The sequence below is a fragment of the Alligator sinensis genome, unplaced genomic scaffold (genome assembly GCF_000455745.1).
Source record: "Alligator sinensis unplaced genomic scaffold, ASM45574v1 scaffold1115_1, whole genome shotgun sequence".
In the NCBI taxonomy this organism is placed as follows: Eukaryota; Metazoa; Chordata; order Crocodylia; family Alligatoridae; genus Alligator; species Alligator sinensis.
This window is the reverse complement of record NW_005842317.1, coordinates 539589-562323: the sequence shown is the minus strand read 5'-3', so window position 1 is coordinate 562323 and position 22735 is coordinate 539589. Positions and strand designations below refer to the sequence as shown.

The 22735-nt window shown below is 44.9% G+C and overlaps 1 protein-coding gene across 1 annotated transcript in view; it reads left to right on the top strand.

Moving 5' to 3' along the window:
• Window positions 1–22735, top strand: part of UBR5 (ubiquitin protein ligase E3 component n-recognin 5) — a 140873-nt gene that overhangs the window by 11327 nt on the left and 106811 nt on the right. Inside the window, exons 2-6 of the mRNA XM_025209929.1 lie at window positions 4258–4302; window positions 4781–4862; window positions 5025–5101; window positions 5881–6000; window positions 12065–12254. Of these exons, the coding sequence (XP_025065714.1) occupies window positions 4258–4302; window positions 4781–4862; window positions 5025–5101; window positions 5881–6000; window positions 12065–12254 (514 nt within the window). The remainder of the gene's footprint in view (window positions 1–4257; window positions 4303–4780; window positions 4863–5024; window positions 5102–5880; window positions 6001–12064; window positions 12255–22735) is intronic.

The window sequence follows — 22735 nt, the reverse complement described above, 5'->3', positions numbered from 1 at the left end:
GTGGATATAGAATATACATGCTCCTTCCCAATATTTTCCTTATTGTTGTGCTTTGAGCTGATTGGGTGCATCTACATGAGACACTTACTGCAGTTGCCTAATTAGCTCTGCAGTAAATGTCTCAACGTCTACATGTGCGGCCCTATTAGGCTGCAGGAAACTAAGTCTGCCACAGCTTAGTACTTGTAAACACAAGTATTATCTTGCTGCAGAGTGGTTTTTTTTGTGGGTTTTTTTTGTGCACAGCAGCGCATGTGTAGACGCTGACCTGGCTGGCTGGGGCAAGAGGGTACTTTGGTATGGGGGCTGCTTGCCATCTAGCCCCTCACTGAAGCACCCTTGTGCTCTGGCCAGCCCCTCTGCAGCATGTTCAAATGCAGTGCCTTGGAACAATAAACTCCAGTACGATATGTGCCAGAGTTTGTTGCTGCGTATTAATATTCATGTATAGATGTGCCCGGTATCTGCTGTTGTGATATTAGATAGAAACATGGCTGATTTAAAATATTTTGCGTTTTCCTTTTGTTAGAGTGCTAATAAAGGGATTTCAACAAGAAATGATCATGAGTATTTGAAAGTTAGCAGTAGTCTTCCCCCCAGTAATGTCAGCCTATGCAACCTCTGATGTAAATCTGCATGCTGACTCTTGCTTTGTTATAGACTAGTCACCAGATCCAACTGCAAAGCCTTGGCCTTCTGAGGGTGGAAACCCCTCCATAAGATTTTGCAAGTCCTCTGTAAAGTAGTTTTATGTAAGGCCTCTCTTTGTCTGCAGCTTAGAAGTATTTCAGTATTTCTTAAACTGAATTAATGTTCAGTTGCTGTGAATGCAGTATTAACCAAGATGGGAAACCTTTTAATCTCATTTTACATTATATGGAGCAGTTAAGCAAATGCCACTTTTTTGTTTGTGTGTGACATGAGCAGCACAGCAGTCATTTAAATGTAGGCTTTCCATTCTGTAGGTATTACCGTACTCCCACTTACCAAGAAGAATGTCATTGAAAAGCTTCTTGTGCTTTCTGCAAATTGCATTAATCGGAACATTTCAGGAATGAAACTTTAGGGATATTTAACTTGCCAGATATACAGTGTCCTTACGTCTGTTTCTCATGTTGTCTTAGGTGCTTCATGCTTATTTCACTCAAGGGTTTCATTCAGTATTATGTAACATTGGTTCCTCTGTAGGTGTGTGTCTTCTATCCAAACAGTTTAATTGGTTTGTTTGCTATGCTTTTCTTTTGAAAATTTCCTCTGCAAATTCATGTCGTATGAATATGCATGATGCTGGCCTGTGGGGAAGCAGTTACACCTGGGAAATAGAATGGTATGAATGCTCACTTGCAGATCTAGAAGCTTGGTTCAGTGCTTAAAAGACGTAGCTCCAACCATTGTTCACTTCCTTTTTTGTAGCTAGTTGTTTTGATTCAGTAATTTGAGGCCTTCATGCTCTTGCATTTGACCTGATGCAGGGGTTGTTATAAATTAGATAGCTTTTCATACTAAATTATTTTCTCTAGACTTACACCATTCTGTTGGACACAGTCAAGATGAAGCTGTGGGCTTTTACAGAACTACTCTGTGATCTTGTTCATGTTCAAGATTGCAGTTTGTTTAGTAACTTCAGAGTCTCCATTTTAGATACTATTCTGTTTGTGAAAATTGAGGTGAGCTGGGTAAAAACACCTTGTCTCCAAGAAAACAAAAATGTTGGTGTCTTGAGTATCCCTGGTCTCTGAGGAGAATGTTGCTTGCCAAAATGTACCATGTTCCTCCTACACTTGTTTCATAAGGCATTTATACTTTTAATCTGGTACTACCCTCATAGAATTAGTCTTCCTTGGCTTTGGCACCAAAAATTCCTGCTAGTTCTAGGAGACACATGGAGTGAAATATCATCAACCCTAAGACTTTGGATATTCTTGGTCTGAGGTTTCTAGCTGCTTAAAGTCAGAGGAGAGTGTTTGTGAGAGGGAGAGAGCATGTCCAACTCTTCCCTGAATGCTCCACCTGTCTAAATCGGGGGTGCTCAACCTGGTCCGTGGGTCAAATGTGGCCCATGGAGCCTTGTGGTCTGCAGGGCTCCCACTGGGTTGGGAAATTTGTTTGTGGAGGAGCAAGGGCCATTAATATGGCCATCCTCCCCCACATCAGATTCCCAAATGCCAAGCCCCACATGGCTGGTTGTTGCTGGGCTACGTCCCCTTTCCCCTGAGGGGCTAGGCTGTGCCCCCTCCCTTTGCTTCTGGATTGAGGCTGGGTCAGGCCAGGTCATTCCCCTTCTCCTTTCTCTTGTGGTTGGGGCTAGGTCATACCCCCTTCTTCTCTCCCCACTACCCCATGGGGCTTGGTTGGGACCAGGCCATACCCCGTCCCCTGTGGGGTTGGGTTGAAGCTGGGCTCCCCCGCCCCCTGGTCTGCATAGCTAGATGGTACTAACCACACCCACCCTGGTTGCTGGATCAGGGCCACTAGTCAGATCCAGTCTGTGGACAAACAGTGGGGAGGGGGGTGGAGAAAGAGGTTGAGTGCCACTGGTCTAAATGTTGATGTAGGTACTAGGGGTGCACCAATAAAGATATTTTTGGGTTGATACCAGTGGCTGATTATTAACAAGCCATATCGGCTGTTATCAGTCTGATTGCCAATATGCAGCATGGCAGCTTGGAGAGCAGCATCTGGCTGGTAAGTCTTTTTGGGGATAAGGGGCAGGGGAGGGAAGAGGCGTGGGGTGGCGCAGATCGAGGCCCACACAGTGAGGGAGGAGGGGGGGCTCGGGCTGGTGCTGCCCAGCTGGGCCAGGACGTGGGGCAGAGCCATGAGTGGCTTTTCCTGGGGGTGGTGGGCTCCTGCTGCTGTGCCCACCCCCAGGGCAGGCATGGGGGCCATGTGTCCCCTGCATGTGTGCGCGGGGTGAGGGTAGACTGCAGCTGGAGTTGGAGGTGGTGCCAGGTTTTTCCTGGCCGGGAGGCTGGACTAGGGCTGTAATCGATGGATGGTGGCACTGGGTGTGGGGGCTACTGTAGCCCTGCTCCCAGCACCGCTTCCTTGAGTGTAGCCCTCTCCCAGCCCCCCTGCCGGGAAGAGCCTGACACCACCCCTGGCCCCAGCCTGCAGTGGCAGCTCGCCCTCACCCTGTGCACAGATTGGGGAGGCACATGTCCAGATCTGGTAGGCATGTGCCCCCCATGCCTCCCCTGGTGGGGTGTGCAGCAACAGGAGTCTACCCTCTCTCCCCCTCCCCTACCCACCCCAGCCCTTTCCTCACTGCAGGGACCTCGATCTTGCCCCCCCACCCCAAGCATACTTACCAGCTGGATGCTGCTCTTTAAGTTGCCAGGCTGGCTGCATGCATGCTGTCTGTGGCTGCGTGCATCCATGTGGCATTTATCCACAAAGTTATCAGTCAAAAAAGCCAATTGCCAATAATGTCAATTTTCCTTTTATCGTTGCTGATATGATATGGACTGATGTATCGATGTACCTCTAGTAGGGACCTCAGTTTTTGTAATCTGAAACTAGTCTCCTCAGATGTAGAGGGGGTTGAGATTGTTGTAGTAATCCTTTTGATGACTTTTTGTTCTTAGGCATCATTTTTCTTTTCTTGCTTCCTGTTTGAAAACCTGCTTTCTCTTTTTTTCCTTTTCCATGATCCCCCACACAAACATCCTGAGAAGTGTTAACTCACCCTTCTGTTAAGGGGGCCTGTCTACACGTTGATTGTGGGTACATAGCTGTTCTTTATGATAACTACCCATTTCTCTCCTGCATCGCCCTGTATGTGTCAGCTAGGAAAATTCTGAGAGCAAGATTGGAAGAATGCCCCTTCATTTTAAGGGACCAAAAAAGTGAGCGATGGGAACATAGATCCTGCTCTTAGATACCATGGCAATACGTGGCCATATAAAAACAACTAAAAGTAGTTTTGAGCCTGATTCCTGTATGATTGCTGTCTTGACATCATGTAATATTTGTACCAGTTTTTAATACATTGTGGTGAGTCATTTTCATAATGAAACTTCATTGCCTACTGATGTAATGTCCTGGCAGTTGAGTAGTGCAGTGTTCATCTTGTGCTCTGATACTTAATTTGACTGAAGAACCAGACAACCATTTACAGTTCACTTTTGCTGTTATATTGAATTCAAATCATTATAAATGGTGTTACAGAATTGACATGCCGCTTAAGTAAACTACATATAAGAGAGGATATTTTTCATACAGTAGCTTCTTTTCTTTTTTCCCCCCACCTCTTAGGTTAAGGGAAGTTTCAGAGAAGCTGAACAAATACAATTTAAACAGGTAAGACACACTGGACATTGCTATAAAACCATCCAGAAAAAGAAATGCATTTTTTCTGGCAGTGATGAGGAGCAGTATATTGCATTGTAGGTATGAATTTTTAATACTAATATTAACTTTCTCAGAAATCAACCTACCTGTGTTTTCCTCGCTTTGAGGCAGGAAGTGCTAGCTGCTGTTATTAAGTACCCACTTCATAAAATAACTTGAATTTTGAAGTAGAGGCCCCATTGTTTATTGTTGACTGAAATAAAGTAATATTCCTCTATCACCGTCTTGGGTTTTGTTCTGCAGTTTCTGTATTTAATAACTGAAAATACATCATAGTTGCTTCAACTAATGTACATTTTTAGTTATTCTTGAATATTTTATATCAGTAACCATCATTGCACATTGCTCCTTCCATATGCCACTTGTTTTTTAATTTATTTTTTCAAATTTAAAAAAATGTTATACATGCTCACTTTTTTGTTTTCAGCCACCCCCCTTTGAATGTATTGGAACAGGCTACTATTAAACAGTGTGTGGTGGGACCAAATCATGCTGCATTTCTTCTTGAGGTAAATTACTCAACAATCTGTTCAGATAACCATTTTTTTTAACTGTTTCAAACTTGTTAACATTGATTGATGAACATTTTTCAACTAAAGACCTGATTTTTTTTCTCTAATTTTGTCTTTCATTTCAATTTTGGACACTTGGCTTTCTTGTTTTAAATGTAGGATGGTAGAGTCTGCAAGATTGGTTTTTCAGTTCAGCCAGACAGACTGGAATTGGGTAAACCTGATAATAATGATGGGTAAGATTTTTTTTTTTTTCATTTTATATTAAGCATATATTTTAACTGGATAAATCTGGGTTTTTAAAATAGGCTTGTCTCTGAAATCCATCTTCAAAATTTAAAAAACTCTCCTAGTGAAAGAGTAGGGATTGGTTTAGGTGTTCTTAGTGCTTGTGGTAATTTAGTCAAACAGTTCAATTTATTTTTGTGTTGAAAGAAATTATGATAAAAACAAAATGGAATCTCTTTAACTTAACCAAATGAACATCCTGAAAGGAACTGGCTTAAATGCTTAAGCCCCGTATTGCATCTACTCTGACAGTGGTCCCAAATGGAAGGGCTTAACTTTCCAGATCTTCATAATCTTCAGCCCAGGTAAGTCCTTGTAGATAGGACTACTATCAAAATAGCTCATTTCTGGGCTTAAAACAGTTCTGTTTAATATAAAAATTGCAAGCTGTTGGCTTAGGTTTACAGGCACTTGACAATTACAATCTATACGTAGACTTAACATTTAGTGCAGAGGTTACCTCAAATCAGTAATTAGAATAATACATATTTGCAATTATTCATGTCAGCAATTTTAACAGCATAAGATTTGTTAGGTGTGCTTTCCATTTTTCAGCATACATCTTACTATCTTGCAGTTAGATTAGTTTGCAATATTCCCCAAGGGTGTTGCTTAAGCTGGTATGTTACCAGACTAAGTCCCTGAGAATTTAGACCTGGGATTCCAGGTTTTGTTCTTAACCCATTTGGGATTGTTTTGTGACTGATTTACCATCTTTTACTTTCAGTTCAAAGTTGAGCAGTGGCTCAGGGGCAGGAAGGACATCCAGGCCAGGCAGGACTAGTGACTCCCCATGGTTTCTGTCTGGTTCTGAAACTCTGGGCAGACTGGCAGGCAACACCCTTGGGTAAGTTTTGATAGGACTGAGGCTGCAATCTGTTTGTACCATATTTGAGTATGTGTGCATACACATATATAAATCGTATACAATATGTTTGAAAAAAGTATAAATGCAGCAATTTGTTTAGCTAGGGCACAACAAAAAAGTATTGGTTGATTTAAAGCAATGGATTTACAAGCAACCAACCAGAGCCTAGGATTTGAAGATATTCTGTATTCAAAACTTAACCACTTCAAAACATAAAAACAAAACATACATGTTTCAGCTGTTTGTCCTTTTAAAAAAAAAAAATTCAAATTTTGAATTTTGACAAGAACCTTTTTAGAGGGACACTGTCAATTTAAACACTACTCATCCACTGGAAAACCAAGGCTTCTAGTGTTGAAGTTTAATTTTAAAAGGAAAGAGATTACAGGGTTGTATGTTTGGTAGCTTTCTGTGCATAGTCAGTTTTATTGCTTTATTCCATATAATCCATTGGTAAGTTTTCTGTTAGTCTGATTCTTTTCTTTTATGCAATAAGAAGAAAGAAACATTTAAAATATAGGAAATTGTGTCTGCAAATCTATGGAAATTGGAAAGAGGACTTGGAGGTGTAGTACATAAAATGAGTTATAATTTTGGGGACTGAGGTGGCATGAGTGCAAAGTCGACAACCCAGAAGCTGCAAGTTTGAGGCCATAGCAGAAGTGCTTATGGCATAGCCCTGTCGCATTCTAGCAAATCTGCAAATATTGCTAAGTACCTTGTCACAAGGACATGAAAAAGGAAAGGAAGTTCTAATTCTTTTATAGTTGAACACATTTCAAATTGATGGTGTCCCTTTAACACAAGTTAGATGCATATATCCATGTGTGTTAGTCATCACTGTTTAATTGTAGTGGTCTCTGCATTGCATACTTCAGTAAGGCATGTTGAACAGTGCTACATGTTTTTATTGACTATATCACTGAAGATTATGAAATTCTGTGCTGTGTGTGTGTGGAAACTTGCAGCATGCCTGAACAGAGAAGAGGCATTGGCTTTTATCCAAGGTGTCAGTGGTATTTGTCCCTTATGCTGAAGAAAAAAACTAATTTGTAGGCAATGTTATATGTGATAGTGACAGATTTACCTTGCTGTAATTTTTTTTTCTGGGGTTGGTTTTAAGCCAATTTGGGCAAGCATGTAAGAACTTAGTCTTGACACAGTTCCCTTCACATTTAAGGCATGCAGCTTCTTACCCGGATCATGGGATCTGGAGTCCATTTTTATATTGTATTTTATTGTGTACAGTCAGTATGCTTGATGCTGTAAGAATTAGAGAAATCTGATGCTAAGGCAGGTGTTGGAAATGTTTTTGAGCCGAGTGCCAAAACCCCCCACAACCTGGACTTGGAAGATGTTGCTGTCAGGGGTAGACAGTGGGGGAGCCGCGAGGGGTCCAATCCTTCTTGTGGTAGCACTGCCCTGGCCACTTTTCTGCTGTGCACCCCTAGGCATGTGTGTAGCTACTGGCAGCTATGGATCCGTGCTGGGGCTCTGGACCTCAGTGCAGTTGTCTGCAGCCTGGGCTCTGTGGTGACGGCAGCTGCTGCTGCTTCTCCCCCTCTTAGACCATCCCCTTGCTGCCCTGGCCAGGGCTGTCTGGAGTGGGTGTCCATGGCCCCCCATCAGCCTCTTGCTGACTCACAGCCCTGTTCAGCTACACAACATGTCTGCTGCTCTCACCGCTTGTTCTGGGTGCTCTGCTCTGAGCACACTGCTCCCCTCCATGAGCCAGTGAGGGGGTTGGAGGTTCCTTCCCTCTCAAGTGAGGGGAACAATAACTGTCCCAGGACTGGGTAGGTTGGGATCTGTCTATTTCAGGTCAGCTGGAGAAAACTATTAGCCCCTCCCCATCCTCCCTCCCCCCTGTCTTCCCTCTGCCAGACAGAGGCTCTTGGAAGATCGGAGGTAACTGATTAAAAAGGAATTGGCAAATGATTAATTTGCCGTGAGAGTAGGAAAGAGAGCCCATGGCTCCTTAAGAGGGAAGCACAGCACAGCACTGGAGAAATTTTGGGCTTCTGTGTTTCCAGTAGTTGCTCTCGGGGCAGGCTGCTGAGGACTCAGGAAAGGCTGTTGGCAGGCTGGGGTAGTGCTGCCCCAGGCCCCTTTCCCACCGTGTGCTCTGAGGTACATATGCAGCTGCCATTGGCCCCAGAGCTTGGCTGGGGCTCCAGACTGCTGCCTGCCACAGAGCCCACGCTGCTCTTAGCAGGGCTTGCAGACTCCCTGCCACCTGCTGCAAGCAACCTGGGGCTCTGTGGCCCACGGCAGCTGCCTGGAGCCCAGGCTGGCTGTGGCTTGCCAAGCAAAATGGCCTTATGTGCCATGCTCTGGCACGTGCCAGGGGTTGCTGACCCCTGCTCTAAGGATGTTCAAATGGTTTCCTGTCTGACTTCAGAACTGAAAAATCAAAGTATACCAATCTAGTACAGTGAGAGTAAATGGTTGCTGCTGTGCTTGAAGGGGCTTAGTTACTTTGGTTCTTAAAACTTCTGATTCTGGAGCATCCAAACCAGAAATCCTGTTGCTGTCCCCTTTCCTTCCAAATCCATACCATCCTCATGGCAAACAGTTCTCATTTACATGGAATATTAGTACAGTTTGAGAATTACTGTATTTGTGTTTCAGTAGCAATGGGAGAAGCAGCTTGACAATTTGGACAGTATTTGCCTGTTTTTAAATTCAAGCTAGTCTCTTTATCTTGGTGTAAAGGAATGCATGCATTTTAAGGTGAAAAACCATTTTGTTTATATAGAATTGTATAAGAAAACTAGAAAAGGTGAATTTGTATAAGGATGACTTTTATGTCATGATTTGTTTGAAGTTCATGGTGTTTTACAAAAAAACATTTCTAAAGTGGTAAGGACTGATGCTTAGGTATTGCAGGAAAAATGAATATGGCTCATACAAGGAAAGAACATTTTAAATCAGTTGGTGGTACACTGGATGACATGCACAAAGGACATTGAGACTCGGTGGTTGGAACCTTCCACAAGTTTGATATGACCTTAGAACTGATTTGGCTTAATACTTAGCCAGTATAGAATTTTTGTTTCCCCAAGTGTACTTGGTACTATTTTAATATTGAAATAAGGTTTATTTAAAACATCTGGATTCACTGCAGGTAGAAAAAATATATCTAAAGGACAATATGAGCACTAGAACACATGATTATAAACTAGCAGTGAATAAATTTAGGATGAAACGGTATGATTCCTAACCAGTAGAGCACTCTGGTTCTGGAACTGCCTTCCCATGAGATTAGTGGGGGCAAAACACCCAAGCAGTTTTAATATGGAGCTCAGTAAGTTTTTTGAAAGGGATTGATTATATGACATGGTGCATGGACTTGATGTCCCAAGAGGTCCCTTCCAATGTTTTTCTTATAAGAAAAAAATTACTTAAACCTTTTAGTAATGCCAACAGTTTAAGCTATCATTCATAACTGACAATTTTATATACAAAAATTAAAGATGCTTTGGTAATAAATGGGTATAAACTTGTAAAGTCTCGAGGCATACAGCTTTTTATTTTTTTTTTTTAAAAAAAACCCTACATCCTTCTTGCCAACAAAGGTAACAGTGCAAATGAACTGAGTACTCTTCTGTATAGAAAAGAGCTGTGGACTGTGATCCTCAGTAGCTTGTGTCCAGTGTGACATCCCTGCCAATAGGCTGATACTCTAATTCAAAATGTCAAAGTTTTATTTTGCCAGGGGGTTTCTTTTGTCTGTTTTGAACACTTCCTTTCCAGGACAAAAACTCTGGTTTCCCAGGCTTAAGAACAGCTCTGGGTGAGCAGTATAATGAACCCATTATTTTGCTGCCCATTATCTCTTCTATGTGGTCCTTGGGCAGCAGTATGAAAATCTAAATCCAAAACATTTCTCTGTGGCAGGGCCCCGACCCAGGCAACTGCTCAAGTGGTTATGTAATTGTATTGGGCAGTTGCAAAAAAGGTCCAAGCAAAAGAGAAGCAAGTTAAAAATCACCTTATGCCATGAAGGAGATTTAATTGTACCTGTTTGTTTAATTAGCTTTCATGGCTACAGATGTTAATGGTCTTAAGTTTACCCAGTCCTTTTTCAAAAGGTTACAGTTTGCTGTTACTACTTCAGATAGCATAAATGTTTTTTTTTTATTAACCAGAAGTTTGCTCTAAAATTTGCATTATTTTTCTTTTTGAAAAGAAGTTAAGGCTCTGGTTGAGTTTGACCTTGTTTAAGTGCCACTGTTAAATTGTCATTGATGTTATATCTGATATTCTTAAAGCCTGCAGTGGGTAATGTGACAGCTTCTGTGTCAGGCACAAAAGCTCAGTGCCAGAGGAAAAACTGCCTCTGCTTGACCATCTTATTCTCCAGAACCTGCTCTTATTGGAGAATACAATACAGAGTTTGATTTCTGGGAGAGTTGGAGTACCTGGGTTTACTTCAGGATAGACCCATCTGAAATAACTTTATTGATCTTTAAGGTGTTAAAATGGGCTGCTTGCAGATGTTAAAAAAACCCAAAAAAACAAAACAGTGAAGCAACATCATGTTACTTTGAACTGGCTCTGCAGCATCTGTATAGATCGGGCACTTCAGCAGGGCTTTTTAGCCGATTCAATCGGCTATTAGATAAAAGCACCAAAAAAGCCCCACTAAACAATTTAACTTATATAGATATTGGGTGAGCCAGGTCCAACTAACGTGCTACCTCTTTTGGGCATGTGCTGGGCTTTGTGTGAGAGTGTGCTCAGTTTTTGTTGTTCCTTTTTTTAATATCTGCAAGTAGCCATTAAGGCAGGTGAGATGGTGGATTAAGTTTGGAAGACCTGGTTCTGTTCCTCTCTTGATGCCAACTCATTGGGTATGTCACTTTATATTAGTTACCCCCTAAAACAGGGATGCTTACCCTTTCATATAAAATGATATATACTGCCAAAAAAAAGTTCAGATGGAGTATAATGCAGCGGTTCTCATGCTTTCTTGAGTCAGGACACCCCTCCCTAGTTTTTGGATTTGACAGCATCCACTGTTGTGCTGCCTCCTTGTACCTCAGTGGTTCTCAACAGGGTGCCATCACTGCCAGAATGGGCAAGCAAAACTTCCCCTTATGCCTGGTGCATGGCCAGACCAGGAAGGGCTGCAGCATGTGCATGCTCTCCTGCCTTATTAGGGTTCTGTAATAAGCCTGAAGCAGTCAGGAGAGGTGGCTTGTGCTGCATTCTTTCCCAGTCCAACTGCACAGTGGCACTATCCTCTACTTCTTTGTTTCTGGTAGGAGTGTTTGTTGGGGTGGGGGGTGATGACACATACTGGAAAGAGCTGCAGAACAAGCTGGCTCTTTTGCCTGCTTTAGGCTTATTAGAGAACCCTACTGTGGCAGGAAGCCTTGTACATGCTGCAGGATTTCCTGGCTTGGTTGTGAACTAGGATCACAGAGCACTTTTTTACCTTGCTGTCCTGGTGGTGGCAGTGCCTGCACTGTGACACCCCAATATGTTCTGTTTGAAATACACATTCATATGTGTGGTGGCCTACAAAGAACTACTGGCTGAAGATGCCAGCCCCTTCTCATGTGTATTTTCTTAGTAGGAATTCACTTGCAGTAATTAGATGATCTTTTTGGATCTGTTGGTATTAGTATTACTTTTAGAAACACCAAGAGCTATAACTAGAAAAGTGAATCGGAAGGTAAAACTTCCTATCCCAGAATTCTGCTTTAAGTTTACTATGCAGTCCAACCTTCTGAATTGGGTAGTATTACCGCTTTGTGCATTGCTTATGCTTTATTATTGGAGATTACTGCTTTAGAGAAGTCATCTGAGGATTCAAGTTGACAAGCTTCTCTGTCACACAGGGAGAGTTTAAAAAAAAACACACAAAAAACCAAAAACAACAAAAACCCAAAAACCTCAGCCTCAGTTGTGCTTGATAGAGAAAGATACTTGTGGAATGTTTGTTATCCAAGTAACTTATTCAAGAAACCTTACTATTTTAAAATAGCACCAAAAATACTTACGTGCCTTTTAAAAATTCTTTTAAATCACTTAGAAGCCGTTGGAGTTCAGGGGTTGGTGGAAGTGGAGGAGGATCCTCTGGTAGATCATCAGCTGGAGCGCGAGATTCCCGAAGGCAGACCCGAGTTATTCGCACAGGACGTGATAGAGGATCTGGACTGCTGGGTAGTCAGCCACAGCCAGTGATTCCAGCATCAGTCATTCCAGAGGAACTCATTTCACAGGTATGTGAGGTGTACAACATCCTTGTTGCCTAATGCCAGACTTCTGAGAACTAGAACTGCAGCTAGTGAAAGCCATTTTAGCATTGTCAGGAGACTGTACCATTGGCTTCTCCATAACGCTTAGAAAGCTGGTCCCATCTAGTTGAATTGCTTTTTGATTTTTCTGTCATGTTGAAATGAATTAAATGAATAAGAGACTTGCAATCAGGAGATTTTGTGGGGAGCTGTGGGAGTTGAAGACGCATGCCAGGACTGGAGAGGTGGAAATGATGAATGCAAAGATAAGTAGTATTGTGGAGCTGGGCTGCAGATATGAGATGTAGCAAGAGGAAATTTACCTTCCGTGTCAGACTTTTCTTGATATAAAAGTCTAATTAAAGATTTGAAGAAGGTTGTTCCATTTGACCAGCAGACAAACTGTTTTTTATATTTATTTAAAAGAAGTGATGTATTTATGTTATGTCAAGGTTCCAGTTAATTGGCCATAGGATCATAGGGCTGGAAGGAACCTCATGAGGTCTAGATGAGCCCCTTGCTCAAGGCAGGATCATAGGTTTCATAGACATTAGGGCTGGAAGGGACCTTGGAAGATCGAGTCCAGCCCCCTGCCCCAGGGGCAGGAAGTCAGCTGGGATTAAAAGAATCCCAGCAAGATAAACATCCAAATGTTTCTTAAAGGAGTCCAGAGTAGGTGCTTGCACCACCTCTGGAGGCAGTCTGTTCCAGGCCTTGGGGGCTTGGACAGGAAAGAAGTTGTTCCTTATGTCCAGCCTGAAATGGTCTTGGAGGATTTTGTGACCATTTGACTTTGTAATTCCTTGGGGCGCTCTGGTGAACAGGCATTCCCCCAGATCCTGATGTTTTACCCCTTATATACTTATAGGCAGCAACCAGGTCTCCCCTGACCCTGCGCTTTTCCAGGCTGAAGAGTCCCATGGCTCTCAGCTTCTCATCATAAAGTCTGTTCTGCCCTCTGATCATGCATGTGGCTCTCCTCTGGACTCTCTCTCAAGCTTTTCCACATCCTTTTTCCCACTAAACAATTTAACTTATATAGATATTGGGTGAGCCAGGTCCAACTAACGTGCTACCTCTTTTGGGCATGTGCTGGGCTTTGTGTGAGAGTGTGCTCAGTTTTTGTTGTTCCTTTTTTTAATATCTGCAAGTAGCCATTAAGGCAGGTGAGATGGTGGATTAAGTTTGGAAGACCTGGTTCTGTTCCTCTCTTGATGCCAACTCATTGGGTATGTCACTTTATATTAGTTACCCCCTAAAACAGGGATGCTTACCCTTTCATATAAAATGATATATACTGCCAAAAAAAAGTTCAGATGGAGTATAATGCAGCGGTTCTCATGCTTTCTTGAGTCAGGACACCCCTCCCTAGTTTTTGGATTTGACAGCATCCACTGTTGTGCTGCCTCCTTGTACCTCAGTGGTTCTCAACAGGGTGCCATCACTGCCAGAATGGGCAAGCAAAACTTCCCCTTATGCCTGGTGCATGGCCAGACCAGGAAGGGCTGCAGCATGTGCATGCTCTCCTGCCTTATTAGGGTTCTGTAATAAGCCTGAAGCAGTCAGGAGAGGTGGCTTGTGCTGCATTCTTTCCCAGTCCAACTGCACAGTGGCACTATCCTCTACTTCTTTGTTTCTGGTAGGAGTGTTTGTTGGGGTGGGGGGTGATGACACATACTGGAAAGAGCTGCAGAACAAGCTGGCTCTTTTGCCTGCTTTAGGCTTATTAGAGAACCCTACTGTGGCAGGAAGCCTTGTACATGCTGCAGGATTTCCTGGCTTGGTTGTGAACTAGGATCACAGAGCACTTTTTTACCTTGCTGTCCTGGTGGTGGCAGTGCCTGCACTGTGACACCCCAATATGTTCTGTTTGAAATACACATTCATATGTGTGGTGGCCTACAAAGAACTACTGGCTGAAGATGCCAGCCCCTTCTCATGTGTATTTTCTTAGTAGGAATTCACTTGCAGTAATTAGATGATCTTTTTGGATCTGTTGGTATTAGTATTACTTTTAGAAACACCAAGAGCTATAACTAGAAAAGTGAATCGGAAGGTAAAACTTCCTATCCCAGAATTCTGCTTTAAGTTTACTATGCAGTCCAACCTTCTGAATTGGGTAGTATTACCGCTTTGTGCATTGCTTATGCTTTATTATTGGAGATTACTGCTTTAGAGAAGTCATCTGAGGATTCAAGTTGACAAGCTTCTCTGTCACACAGGGAGAGTTTAAAAAAAAACACACAAAAAACCAAAAACAACAAAAACCCAAAAACCTCAGCCTCAGTTGTGCTTGATAGAGAAAGATACTTGTGGAATGTTTGTTATCCAAGTAACTTATTCAAGAAACCTTACTATTTTAAAATAGCACCAAAAATACTTACGTGCCTTTTAAAAATTCTTTTAAATCACTTAGAAGCCGTTGGAGTTCAGGGGTTGGTGGAAGTGGAGGAGGATCCTCTGGTAGATCATCAGCTGGAGCGCGAGATTCCCGAAGGCAGACCCGAGTTATTCGCACAGGACGTGATAGAGGATCTGGACTGCTGGGTAGTCAGCCACAGCCAGTGATTCCAGCATCAGTCATTCCAGAGGAACTCATTTCACAGGTATGTGAGGTGTACAACATCCTTGTTGCCTAATGCCAGACTTCTGAGAACTAGAACTGCAGCTAGTGAAAGCCATTTTAGCATTGTCAGGAGACTGTACCATTGGCTTCTCCATAACGCTTAGAAAGCTGGTCCCATCTAGTTGAATTGCTTTTTGATTTTTCTGTCATGTTGAAATGAATTAAATGAATAAGAGACTTGCAATCAGGAGATTTTGTGGGGAGCTGTGGGAGTTGAAGACGCATGCCAGGACTGGAGAGGTGGAAATGATGAATGCAAAGATAAGTAGTATTGTGGAGCTGGGCTGCAGATATGAGATGTAGCAAGAGGAAATTTACCTTCCGTGTCAGACTTTTCTTGATATAAAAGTCTAATTAAAGATTTGAAGAAGGTTGTTCCATTTGACCAGCAGACAAACTGTTTTTTATATTTATTTAAAAGAAGTGATGTATTTATGTTATGTCAAGGTTCCAGTTAATTGGCCATAGGATCATAGGGCTGGAAGGAACCTCATGAGGTCTAGATGAGCCCCTTGCTCAAGGCAGGATCATAGGTTTCATAGACATTAGGGCTGGAAGGGACCTTGGAAGATCGAGTCCAGCCCCCTGCCCCAGGGGCAGGAAGTCAGCTGGGATTAAAAGAATCCCAGCAAGATAAACATCCAAATGTTTCTTAAAGGAGTCCAGAGTAGGTGCTTGCACCACCTCTGGAGGCAGTCTGTTCCAGGCCTTGGGGGCTTGGACAGGAAAGAAGTTGTTCCTTATGTCCAGCCTGAAATGGTCTTGGAGGATTTTGTGACCATTTGACTTTGTAATTCCTTGGGGCGCTCTGGTGAACAGGCATTCCCCCAGATCCTGATGTTTTACCCCTTATATACTTATAGGCAGCAACCAGGTCTCCCCTGACCCTGCGCTTTTCCAGGCTGAAGAGTCCCATGGCTCTCAGCTTCTCATCATAAAGTCTGTTCTGCCCTCTGATCATGCATGTGGCTCTCCTCTGGACTCTCTCTCAAGCTTTTCCACATCCTTTTTAAACTGTGTAGCCCAGAATTGGATTCAGTACTCCAGCTGCAGCCTCACCAAGGCTGAGTACAGCGGGAGGATGACATCCTGGGATTTGCTTGAGAAGCATCTATGGATGTAAGCCAGAGTTTTGCTCATTTTACCAGCTGCAACATTGCATCAGTGGCTCATCTTGTGGTCACTCGTGATCCCCAATTCATCTTGTGGTCAGTCGTTATCCCTAAGTCCCTTTTGGCTGTGGTGCTAGCACACCTCACCAAGGCTGAGTACAGCGGGAGGATGACATCCTGGGATTTGCTTGAGAAGCATCTATGGATGTAAGCCAGAGTTTTGCTCATTTTACCAGCTGCAACATTGCATCAGTGGCTCATCTTGTGGTCACTCGTGATCCCCAATTCATCTTGTGGTCAGTCGTTATCCCTAAGTCCCTTTTGGCTGTGGTGCTAGCACATGTAGTACTGCCAAGCCTATAAGCATGCTGTGGGGTTTTTTTTTCCCCAAGGTGGAGTACCTTTTATTTTTTGGTGTTGAACACCATCAGGTTTTTGTCCACCCATTTTCTGAGCCTGTCCAGGTTGGCCTGGATCACCAGCCTATCCTTGGGTGTGGACGCTTTACCTCAAAGTTTGGTGTCATCAGCGAACTTGGGGGGACCCCACTGGTCACAGCGCATCACAATGATTTATTTTTGTCTATTACCACTCTCTGGGTCTGACTTCGGAGCCGATTCCCCAGCCATTGGACTGTGATGTAGCCAAGGCCACAGTTGGCTAATTTTTTCATGAGGACACGAGATCGAAGGCTTTTTTAAGTCAAGAGATACGATGTCAATCTCTTCTCCCTTGCCCAGGTGATATGTCACTTGGTCATAGAAGGTGATGAGATTGGTCAGGTAAGACCTACCTGCAAGAAACCCATGCTGGCTATTCCTCAGGATGTTGCCATCAGCCAGTTTGTCAAGAATGGTCCTTTTGGTTTTTTTTGGTTTTTTGTGTGTGGTGTTTTTTTTTTTTTTTTTTCCCCCCAAGATCTTCCCTGGGATAGAGGCCAGGCTGACAGGTCTGTAGTCCCCCAAATCTACTTTCCTCCCTTTCTTGAAGATAGGCACCACGTTGGCCTTCTTCCAATCTTGTGGCACTCCGGTGAGGTGCCTGGAGTTCTCGAAGATCCATGCCAGTGGTTGAGCTATGATGCCTGCCATCTCCTTAAGTACCCTGGGGTGTAAATTGTCTGGGCCAGCTGACTTGAAGGTGTCCAGCCTCTCGAGGTATTCCTTCACATGGTCTACATTGATGTAGGATAACAATTCTCCCTCACCCTGGCCGTGCTCTACCCTATTGCCCTGAGGGCTGGTGAAAAACTGACACAAAATACCCATTAAGTAGGTTGGCTTTTTCCTGGGCGTCTGTTGTCCCATTTTGGTTTAGCAGTGGTCCAATGTTACTTGCTTTTCTTCTGGCTCCCCACATGTCTGAAAAAGGCCTTTTTATTGACTTGGATACGTGTAGCCAGTTGGAGTTCAGTCGCAGCCTTAGCTTTTCTGGTTTGCTCCCTACGGGTCCAGACTAATGCAGAATACTCCTCCTTTGAGGTGGTTCCAGTCTTCCATCCATTGTAGGTCTTTCTTTTTAGATGCAGGAGGTCGACAAGTTCCCTGCAGAGCCAAGGGGGCTGTTGTGCCCTTTTGCTACTTTTCCTCCGAGATGGGATAGACCTTGCTTGTGCTTTTAGGATCTCTCCCTTGAGGAGCAGCCACTCATCCTGAACTCCTCCCTTCCCTTAGGTCACGGTCCCTTAGGGCCTTGCCAACAAGCCTCCTGAGCTTGTCAGTCAGCTTTCCTGAAGTCGAGGACTTCTGCATTGCTGACTGACTTGCCAGCTTTACGGTGGATAGTGGAAGTGATCAGTTGATGGTCACTGTCTCCTAGCTTTCCTTCAATCATTAGGTCGTTGACTAGATTATCCCCTTTTGCCAGGACCAGGTTGAACAGTGCTTTGCCTCTTGTTGGTCCATAGACTTCTTGAGTCAGAGCTTGTCCATGCACTTGAGGAAGCTTTGCGACCATTTGGATTTGGCCGAGTGCTCTTCCCATGAGCGATCTATGAATCTGGGTAGTTGAAGTCTCCCATGACAACCATGTACCGATAGTGTGCAGCCTCAGCCAGTTCCTTGGCAAATTCCTGGTCAAGCTCCTGATCCTGATTAGGAGGTCTGTAGTAGACTCCTACCATTGTCCCCTATGCCATGTTCACTACGAATTTTAACCCAGAGGGTCTCCAGTCAACCACCCTGGATGCCAGTGTCGGCTTGTAGGGACATGTAGCTTTCCTTGACAGAGAGCTACACCCCCGCCCCTTTTTTGTACATGATCTCTCTTGTACAATGTATAGCCATCTCTAGCTATGGCCCAGTCATAGGTGGAGTCCCACCAGGTTTCCGTTATCCCTATGAGATCATAGTCATTCGTGTTTGACAGGAGGACCAGTTCCTCCAGTTTATTCCCCAAGCTCCTAGCATTGGTTTACAGGCATGTAAGTGTCCCATTGGAGACCCTAGTCTTCCCTACCCGTCATTCCGGGGCTGGGGTGGGTCAGGGTTCCCTTGAGTGCCTGATCATCCCTGACTAAATCCGTCCAGCCAACTGAAACCTGCTCATGGAATCTCCATTCCTGGAAATTTTCCAGACTTTACTAGGTAACCTGTTAATGCTTGACCACCCTTACAGTGAGAAGTTCCTCCTGCTCTTCGCACTAAATTTCCTCTGCTGTAGTTTTGAGTCCATTGCTCCTAGTCCTGTTCTCCTGTGGCCGCAGAAATTAGCCTCTCTCCAGCCTTTCTATAATTGCCCTTGAGGTATTTGAAGACTTATTAAATCCCCCCTCAATCTTCTCTCCTCCAAACTAAATTACCCCACCTCTTTCAGCATTTCCTTTTAAGTCTTCTGCCCCAAGCACCTAATCTTTTTTGTCATTCTGTGCTGAACTCTCTCCAATCTGCCCACATCCTTCTTGAAGTGTGGGGTCCAATGAACGAATGTACAACTGTTCTTGAACAATAAATGTAGTTCACCAGTATTAATTGAACATAAATTGCCTTATGATGAGCCTTCGTATACAGCAGCCTGAACAGACTAGGCTTCATTTTGTGTGTAAAAGCAGCAGCTTAATTTGACTTGCAGAAGTCTTGTCCAGCCTAGAATAAAATGTTAGCTCTTAAAATGTATTAGCTCAGGTGTGGTACATATGCCATAAGTTGACCACAAGTGACATGGGCAACTTTTGTGTGTGGCTTTGGCAGATCAGGGAAGGGGACAGGCAGCACAGTAGCAGATGGGGCTAGGAACAGAAAGCAGAGCAGTAGGTCAGGCAGCTAGCACATGGTAGGAAGTGGAAAGCAGGGCAGCAGATCACATGGGATAGGGATTGGAATGGCACTTTGGGAGGGTGCAGGGCTAGTTTGTGGCACTCCTGACAAAATGGTTGGCTCCCACTGTTAGCTGATCCATTTTAAGCCATAGTACAGGCCGGGCAAGCTGTGTTTGAATGCATTGGCTATTTCTGTTAGTCACAGCTCCTCCATAGGGTTTACTTTAGATAGGACTAGTTATCAGGTGGTCAGTTTTAAAACTGATTGAAATGTACCTTCAAAAACATTCCATAGTAGTGTGGACAAACTGTTCTCCAAGGGGGATTAGCGTATGGGTCAAATGCTCTCAACTGAAAGTGTCCTGATTTTTAGTCCCAGTATTGAAATTTAGGAACAGCTAAAGGTCCTCAACAAATAACCACAGGTGATATCTTGCAGGAAGTTTTCTGCTATATGTTCAGCTCAACCTTTGTAGAATATTTAATATCTGGTATTAATAAAGAACAATATTAATGTAAAATTTCTCAGTGACTTTCAATAGTAACCAGTAGTATTGCCAACATTACCTTAATCCAGGGATTGGCACTCCCCTGGTATGTGAGCCAGAGCATGGTGTGCAAGGGCATTTTGCTTGGCACGCCACAGCTGGCCTGGGCAGGTGCTGTCAGCCATTGAGCCCTGGCTGCTTGCGACAGGCAGCCAGGAGGCTGCAAGCATCCTGGGCTCTGTGGCTGGCAACAGCTGCCCAAAGCCAGGACCAGCTGCAGCCAGGAGATTGCAAACAGTTGCATGGGGGTGCGCGTACACTTCCCTAGCCGATGGTGAAGGAGGGGCTGGGGTTGCATTGCCTCAAGCCCCTCCCCTGCTGGGAGTTGGCTCTGGAGCACTGGTGTTGGCTTTATGCTGGCAGCAACTGTATTAGTGCTGCAGGGCGGGGAAGGAGCCTGGCAGTGCAACTGTGGCCCCTCCCCCACCATCTGCCTAGAGGCATGAGTGCAGCCATTGCCAGCAATGAGGATCAGGCCTTCATGGCTCCCCCTGTGGTCTGCCCTTAGCATGCCAAATCGAGGCATGGGTCGGGGTTGGGGGTTTTTTGGCACTGGCCAAAAACGTTGTTGACCCCTGCCTTAATCCCATGGGGGTGGAGGCATGTGTACAGCTATAGGCGACTGCTCTGGTTCACGTTACTGAGAAGCTGTCAGCGTCAAATCACAGAAAATTCCATCTGTGGCTGTGTTACCTCCTGGCTTAGAGCCTTTATGTGTACGTAGGAAGGCTCCAGTGTTGAAAAGTATGATCATGCTCCTGTAGTCACAGTAATGATCACTGACTGTCCTGACCCCACTATGGCTAAGTACAGACAGTCAAAAAGTTTGAGGCAGAATCGATTCAACCTTCCCAGGTTTCTCTAAGCAGCATAGATTGAACTGATAAGGACTAAACTGCTGTCCTGTTTTCAGTTTGGAAAAGCAGGCGGCAGAAGACTGCATGGGTCCAGAAGGCAGAGGGTGCTTGATTGTACCTCCCAGGCTGCAGGCCAAGCTGAGGCTAGCCCAGCACATGCCCCAAGTCCCCTGCCTTCCCCTCCCTGCAGGGTGGAGAAGTGGCCATGGTCCGGGTCAGGGTCTGCCCCACCTCTCCTGATGGCCTGGATTGGGCCCACAACCCCCACTCCCTCTCCAGCACAACCCCATTCCCACTCAATTCCCCCATTGCCCTCTGATTATCTGTGGCTGCCCACACTGTCTTGTCCCAAGGAGCAGGCAGGGAAAGGTTAAATTGCCTGCAGGCCTCTGCTGCTGCTGCCTGGTATCTGGGCCAGAAGAGTAGACCCATTTAACCCATCCCTGCCTGCTCCCTGGGATAAGACAGCACAGGCAGTCACAGGTAATCAGGGGGCAGGGGGAAGTGAGTGAGGCTGGGGGGGGGGCTGTGGGCCCAATCTGGGTCAGCAGGAGTGGGGGCAGGCCTCAGCTTACCACTGGAATGGGGGCTCCTTCCTTTTCCCCTCCCTCTAAACTACCAGGAGGCGGTGCTTGACAGCCAGCCCAGTGCTTCCACAGCTGGCCAGAACTGCTGGGGGAGGTAGGGGGGACCTGGGTTGGCATGGGTGAAACTCCCCCCTCCCCAAGCATGGGGCTCCCCCACATGGATAGACCCTAACCCAGGTTTCTGGACCCAGGATGGGGGCAGTGCTGCCCCTCCCACCAGCACCTCACTGACTTGTGATGGCTCAGCTACAGGACGGGGCAACCTTGGGGGGGCTCTGTCCTATCCTGTTCCCCTGCCCCTCATGGGCTGATAGTACAGGTAGGAGGCAGGCTAGGGAGCAGAGGTTTTGCTGCCTCAGCTCTGTGATGATGCGGGGTGGAGCCAGCCATACTTGGCTGGAGCAGGCAGCTTGGGCCAAGGCTAACCCACCTGCCTGGGGAGGGGAGGTGCAAAGCAGCCTGGGATGCTGGGGGACTGAGTTGACTTGAATCTGGAGGGGATCTGGGACAGAAGTGTGATAGACTGGTATAACCTAAATCAGTTAAGCCTGATACTGCATTCATCCAGGTTTTCCTTAAACCAGTTTTGGCCATTTTGAAACCAGCTCATGCACTGAACAGGCGCACATAAACCTGTTACAGGTTTAAACCGATAACCAATCTGCTGGTTTATGTGTAATTTCTGTCCCTGCTTAGGAAAACAAAAAGGTTAAACTGGAGTGGGGAAATTATGGGCAACAGATTGAAATTGACCTGGTTCTCATAAATTTTACTGTTACCTGGAGACTTAAGACAGCCTAACATCTTTTTTTTTTTTTCTGTAGACCAGGGGTCAAGAGCTTTTGTCCAGTGCCAACTGGAATTTATAACCCAGGCCTGGCTGTGAGCCGGAAGTCTCCACTCCCCCAGAACTCCTGCATTTGCCCTCCTGTAGATACCTAATCCCTCTGCAATAAGGGAAGCACAGAAAGATTCTAGAGGAAAAGTTCTCAACTTTTTGCCCTTTTCCCCTTTCTCTTCCCCCCCCCCCCCATTAAAAGATCTTCTACTGACTTCTTTTCTATTTACACTTTTTGTTTTTAACACCTGAGTTGAAGCAGAACTTCTAAAACTCAGTAACCAATGATAGATGAATGTTCTCAGCCCGTATCATCAGCTTCTGCAATATTTGAACTTTCACGTAAAAAAAAAAAAACAAACCTATAGTAGGGGTCAGCAATCTGTGGCCTATGGGCTGGATGTCCAGTGTGGCACAGGGGATTTGTGGCCTGCTGCTACTCAGGTTCTGTTTTTTCCATTACTGGAGAAGGGTTGGGTTCCCTTACCTTGGGGGGTCTTTAAGAGGAGACTGGACAAGCACCTTGTTGGAGTCATCTGACCCAGTGCGCTTTCCTGCCTGGGGCAGGGGGTTGGACTTGATGATCTGCTGAGGTCCCTTCTGATCCTAATATCTATGATACCAGCAGCTGGCTTGTTGGGA